Source organism: Apis dorsata, unplaced genomic scaffold, assembly GCF_000469605.1.
Source record: "Apis dorsata unplaced genomic scaffold, Apis dorsata 1.3 scaffold_269, whole genome shotgun sequence".
NCBI lineage: Eukaryota > Metazoa > Arthropoda > Insecta > Hymenoptera > Apidae > Apis > Apis dorsata.
The window spans coordinates 611509-618734 of NW_006263547.1; the positions used below are offsets into that span (position 1 = coordinate 611509).

Sequence of the window (7226 nt, forward strand, 5' to 3'; positions counted from 1 at the left end):
TTTCTAAATATTTCTAATGTTGAAATTTTCATGCATTCATGAATTATATTAAAATTATATATTCAAAATAGAAGGTCACAAATCGCCTTTCTAAGAAATGACAATCAAATGAAAATCAGTTACTTGTTATTTTTCAAATAAAATATTGTATAAATTTTTCTTTTTTTCAATAAGAAAATTATTTTCAAAAAATTACAATTATCAAATTAATTGATTAATATAAAAACATTCAGTTTCAATTTATAAGATATTTTAAAATTTTATAATATTTATAAAAATTGAGTAATTCTTAAATAAATCAATGTAAAAAGTTACATAAAAATAAATAGTTATAAAATGTTATCTAAAAAAAAACTAGTATTGATTTTCATTTAAATATTGTTTTATATCATTTTTAAATATTATCTATTATACAACATAATTATAACACTTATCTAAAATTATTTTTTATCACAATATTAATTTTATTAAATCATTTATTAAATCGCAATATTAATACTTACAATTTCGAATGTTTATTTACAAATTTCTTCCATAAAATATTGCCAGATATATTTTTAAATTGTAGAAAAATGTTCAAAAATCACAAACTTGATGAAAAAAATTAAATAATTAAATGAAGAATAATAATAATAAATAAATTGATTAAAATGATATTTTTTTTCATACAGATTTATAATAAATTAGCAAATGAGATTTTTTTGGTTAAATAACATGTATAGCCTTACAAATATAATGCACAAAATTTTTTGTTGGAATATTATCCGTTGTTTATAATCGAATGTGGTTGCAGTTGCCAGAGGCAAAACCTCGAACTTGGCGTCTAGTCCTAATTAAAAAAATTTAATATTGTTTTGTTACCATTTCCCATTACAAAAATAATTTATAAAACATATATTTATACACATAGATCAGCGTTTCTCAATCGTATTCTAAAAATATTTTTTAAAATAATACTTATTATATTATTTCATATCAAATTGATTATATTGTATATACTTTTAAATAATAATTAATAAATTTATTTAATAAATTAAATTATATATAGATTATTATAACAATAAAAACATAGTAAGTGATTGAGAAATGCTTTTTTTATGCAATATGCATGAATTGTATAACATGCATATGAAAAATATCTTGAATATATTATAATTTAATATTTGCTTTTTTTAAGATAAGTCTTAGAACTCTATTTATATTAAATATTTTATATTAATTTATAATTTGAACACAATAATGAATAACAATTTTATGCTATGCAAATTTAATTATTCAAGTAGTTTAATACAATATACTAGATAATTTTATTGTATACAATTTATGGATATGATTAACAAAAAGAAAATGACACATAAAAATCATGCATAAAAACATATTTTATATATATATATATATATATATATATATAAATTAACAATGCATTATGCGAAAATATTAAATGTTTTAGAAAAAAAATTGTTAATTAATTTTCTAATTATAAAAAAAATAATAATAATATCAAATTAAAAATATAATTCTCAAAAAATATTATTTTGATTTTTACATTAAAATATTTTTAAGTTGAATCATAAATGTCTTATAAATTATACAATTTCATTGTTAATAATTCTATTTCATATTGTTTTTATGAAATAATAATTCTTTTATTAATAATAAAAATAGAAATAGCAAAATTAATTATTATATATATAATTTATATTAAGCACTTTGCATTGCTGATATCATAATTCAATAAAAATATTTTATTTTATTGCACAAATTTACTTTTCACTTTTAGTAAATATATACAATTGTTATATACAAGAACATATAAGATATAAAATATAAATTTCTTAATTTGTTTCTAATTCATAATATATAAAATTTATTATTTCTATTGAAATCTAGCAACTTTTCACAAAAGTTATAATTATTTTTATAACTTGGCAAAATACAATTTTTAAACGAATTTTTTTTTAATAATATGAAAAATTCTTAAATTATATTTATTTCATAACATATAAAAAATATAAATTGGAAAATTCTCTTTACTTAAGACTTTTTTATTCATTTTATTTTTTAAAATTGAACTATAGTCAAATTAATAATTGCAATGCAATTAAATCAAAAATCTTTAATTCTATGTCTAAAAATTATTTATGATATATCTATGACATAAATCAATATAATTTGATATCTATTTGTCTTATATATCATACTAATAACAATTAATTTAATGAATTTTTATTTTATATATATTTAATACTTAAATAGAATTATTTAAAACAAATATTAATCTGGCATATTAAAAATCTTAATAATCATAAAAAGTCTTTATTAATTTTTATAAAGAAATATTTTTTCAGACATACAAATGAATTAATTTAATTATGTTACAAAATATTTAAATTTATTGCTGAAGTTATTTAAAATTTTTTTTTTTTGAAGTCTGATTATTAAGATCTTAGTAGATTCAATAAAAATGATGTATTGTACTCTTTGAATCACAAATATGTTATTTGTAAATCTGTTATATTAAGTATACATTTAAATTAATATATAATAGATATATTATATGAATGAAGTTCATATAAATCAATTAAAGAAGAATTATTAAATATGAGAAAATAAAATTAATATTTATAATATAAAAAATCTCTAAAATTTATCTTATTTTTTATCATTTTGTGATATGATATTATTAATTGAAAATATTATTAACAATAAAAATTTGCATAAAATAACAAAATACTTCGTTTTAATTAGTAACGCAAACAATAAGATGAGTTATTATAAAAAATTATAATGCAGTTGTTTTAAATATTTTGAATATTTTAGTAAAAGCTAAAGACTGGGATCATAAAAAGCTTTCATTATTTATAAATTGATAGAACATTCAAAAAATATTACATAAGTAAAAATAAACATAAAACTAATAAGTACAAGTAATTTATTGACTATCATGTATCACTTTAAATGATATTATCAATAATATATTATGAATTATTATGATATTATGATATTATGAAATTAATTTAATTCATTTATTTTATTAAATAGAATATTCATTAGAAAAAATTCATTAATTTTTTTTAATTCATTTTCAATTTTGATACATGATATTTTTTTTGCTACAAATACAGACAATGCACAATGATACAATTTTTTATGATTATAATATTGTTCTAATGTTACCTGTAAAGATCACGGACAGCTTGATCCTCTCGAGATGGATTTTGACATGTGTTTAATTTATTCTCCAATGCCTATATAATGAAATATTTGTTGTTAATTAAAATATTATTATTATTTTTAAGAATATTTTAAGACAAATCTTTAGAACTGATGATACCATCTACATGTATAATAATTTAAAGCAGGTAGTAAAAATCGTGATGTGTACAGAAGAAAATGCAGTATAAAGCAAAAGAAATCAAATAAAGACCTGTACACAAAAACTTGATCAGCACTTGGTTGATCTAGGTTGTTGCCATATACAATGAGGAGATGTATGAACCTGGATGGATGGTAAATCAGTAGGTGTAGTGGAAATTGTATTTTTCTCACCCAGACAAGTGCACTTTACCCTTCTGCACTCCATGCAGACCCATCTGTCAAGCTACCAAAATACCAGCTACATCATACTACAGATGTCTTTAATCACTATATTATCAAAGCATTTTATATAAATTGAACTGAATTATTTTGATAAAAATATTTTATATAAAATTTCTTGCTTAGAAAAAAAATAAAAGAAAAATAAATTTTATAAATTAATTGCAATGGAAAACTAAAATATATGTATAGCAACTAAATACATTTAAAATTCAAACAAGCCATGCTTTAAGCTACTTTTGTATATCAAGTGCTTTTAAAACAGAAATACTAGAGAGAGTGTGTGTGTGTGTGTGTGTGTGTGTATAAAATAATGATTATACTTACACCAACTTTCCTCATAAGATCACCAATCATATTCATTGCTAGTATTCTTGTGCATGGTGTCAGTGGTGGATTCACATTATTATTGTTATTGTTGTTTCCAGTTACACCTCCTACAACTTTGTTTCCAACTATTTGTAAATAGAAAAATATGTAAATTACAAATAATACAATATAATAATAAAAGTATTAAATTCATAAAAAATACTAAATTAATAAAACTATGTACAATAATATTAAAAAAAAAAATAAAAAAAAATTTTTTCTTGTCAGTAGAAAGTATAATATTTAGAAACTAAAATAAAGAACAGGTTTGTTAAAATAATTTTTATTTCATTAATAACAATATCTTATGTATATACAGAAAGATAAAATTAATTAAAACGCATGTTGAATTAATTAAAAATATGTTAATCAAGCACAAATTAGATTCAATCATCCTTAAGCACTGATAAATAAGCAAACTTGTTATCATAAAAAAAATTTCAAGTAATATACAAAAAATATATATTATATACATTAAAAAATGAATTAATTTCATCATTTTTTTTGTTTGTTATTCATAACAATTTTTGATTTGTTAGATACAAGTATTTTTTTTGCTGAGCATTATCTTTATTAATGATAAAGATCATCTTTTAGGCCCAAAGCAAAACATGCGCTTAGTTTTACGAAGAGTATTATGAATCTTACTTTTTAATGGTGAAGTTGTTGTATTATTTGGAGCTATAGATTGTGGTACTATTGGACTACTAGGCGATATGTGTGCTTCCAATTCAACTTGAAGTTTATTACTATCAACATGGTTCCGAACTCTGTCAGCTGATTTATCATTATCTGGTTGGTGCCTTTCTTGTACTTGAATTTCCTGTTTTAAATCTGTAATAAATTAAATATTAGAAAAAATTTATTTAATGATTATATAAAATTTATTTTATAGTCAATGAATTGTTTAACCTCTTATTTCATCCATTAGTCTTTGTACTATAACTTTTAAAGCTTCTTTTTCATCAAGTTCTGATTCTAATAAAGCATTTTTTTCAATAGCAGAATTAAGTTTAGCTTCTATTTCCTCTTCTGTTACCCTATTTATTCTGCAAAATTAAAATTGATAAAAAAAATATTATATTAAATATTTCATATTTACTATAATATATAGCTGCATGAATATATATCACCTATGAGCTCTTTCTAAGTCATCATTCTTTTGTTCTAATTCTCTTATGTATTTTAATAAATGATCATGTTGTGTTTGTAAGTCCTGAGCTTTTCCTTGAAACATTGCACAATCTGTTGTTTGTTGATCTAATCTTGTTCTTAATTGTTCAACTTCAGTAGCTAGTCTTGTATTTCGTTGTCGTAATTCTCTGTTAGTTTTTTCTGCTTGTTCTAATGATGCTTCAAGTTCTTTCTCTAACAATTGTGAATTTTCTTGAAATTCTTCCAATTCTCTTTCTATATCCTCTTTCCTATAATATTACAATAATATTTATTTTATAAATAAAATTTTATAAATAAATATTATTTGATCATTATAATTTATATATAATGTTAATATACAGCTTTGAATAAATATATGATAATACATTATTTTTATTTAAAAATGTAAAATAATTCACCTTCTATGTATTTGATGAGCAAGTTCCATCCAATATTGAATTTCATCATCTTTGGACACAAATTGTGGAGGATCAATGTCCATCATTTTGGCAATATTTTAATTTTGTTCAATATTTTAAAAAATCGTTTTAAAAATTAAATATAACTCAAAATTATTCTATTTCATTAATGATACAATGGCATTCTGCAAATAAAATAAATTTATTTACATAGATGCGAATTTAAAGCAATTAAAAATCAATTTAATGAAATAAAAATCTTATCAAATAAAATTAAAATATATTAAATCTTTCATTAATATGCATAATATAATGATAATCATGGTGAAAGTTTTGTTTGTTCAAGAAAAAAAATTATATTACGGTACATACCTACGCATCTATATACGACAAATGCGATGTCAATCTAACCTACTAATAACGAATCGCTAACAATCACGCAATAGAAAATTATTTCAGAAAGAATATTTAAATTACAAAATAATGAAAAAAGAATATTAAAAAATTAAGTATGAATTATGTTATGTATAGTACAAAATTGAAGTTGACGCATAAAAATCGCAGCCGTAGAAGAACACTTACATGTATCTTTAAGAAAGGACAAGGCTAGTAGATGAGTAAAAATGGTCCAGTGTAAATAAAACTGTCCACCAATTGAACCGAGTTAAAATAATAATGTTTAAAATATTATCTAAAAAATGCTGTATAATACACAACCATTAATGATGTGTAGACGCATTAAATAAAATTGTTTCAAAATGCATATAAATATAGAGACCTTGAGAAAACGCTTAGCAGGTGAAATGTAGTGTACCGCGTGTGACACAAATGTCATTACCGTGTAATTATGACTCACTAGTCGAGATGGTAAGGTAGAAAAAAAATTTATCTCTTTCTTGTTATAGCTTCTCGTCGTTGATTGTGGACGTGGACAGATTATACCAAAATTATTTAAAACCGGTTGACAGTCTATCATTAAGGGACACTGTCCCACGATGGATTTACATCCAATTAAATTTGTTTCCGGAAATTAGATTTTTGAATGAAAAGATGCAGTCGAGTTTACCGATTGTAAAATGGCAGATATAAATAGAATCAATGCTGGTTCGTTCACAATTCTACAGCGTAGTAAGGTGGCGTTCGCAAAAGCTAACCGGTTACGAATGCATTCGATATGGTGGCAGAACGAAACAAAATGGAATGTAATGCATTATTCTTTTGCTTCTCATTGGACAATACATTAAAATGCGCAAAGAATGTAGATTTATTTATTAAAATACTTCTTTAAGAATGATTAAAAAAAAATTTGGTATTCAAGAAATAGTTAATATTTTATATAATAATTTTAATTATTTAATAAAATAGTTCAAAGATTCGTTCAAAAATTTTTTATTTTTTTTATTGACATATTCAATAATGAATATAACGAATAAAATTTTATGTTATCATTATATAAATAAAAATTTATTCGATATATCGATAAGTTATATTAATATTATATTAAAAAAAATCTTATATAAAGAATTGAATTTTGTAAAAAAATTTGTATATTTTTACATATTTTTGCATACACCTTCTATATTTTAGTATATTTATTTATTATATACATATTTTTTATAATAGGCATAAGATTTTATATACATATTTGTATTATTACATAATAATAGACATAATATTATATATATA

General features: G+C 20.8%; 1 protein-coding gene across 5 annotated transcripts; it reads right to left on the bottom strand.

Moving 5' to 3' along the window:
- Positions 1-462: 462 nt before the first annotated feature.
- LOC102679456 (nuclear distribution protein nudE-like 1-A) lies at positions 463-6909 on the bottom strand. Of its 5 annotated transcripts, none has more exons than XR_004150650.1 (10): positions 6319-6909; positions 6123-6199; positions 5541-5725; positions 5100-5390; positions 4879-5015; positions 4615-4800; positions 3925-4052; positions 3428-3601; positions 3178-3248; positions 660-829 (listed from the first exon to the last, which is right to left on the bottom strand). XR_004150650.1 is itself a non-coding variant. In XM_006616623.2 (8 exons), the coding sequence occupies exons 2-8, from the start codon at positions 5624-5626 to the stop codon at positions 772-774; spliced, it is 957 nt and encodes a 318-aa protein (XP_006616686.1). In that variant the 5' UTR covers positions 5627-5725; positions 6123-6909; the 3' UTR covers positions 463-771. The 5 variants fall into 5 exon arrangements, 2 of the variants coding, with proteins under 2 accessions (XP_006616686.1, XP_031366772.1); XR_004150649.1 differs by having other exon boundaries at positions 6123-6241; XR_421924.2 differs by having other exon boundaries at positions 6123-6909.
- Positions 6910-7226: the final 317 nt, after the last annotated feature.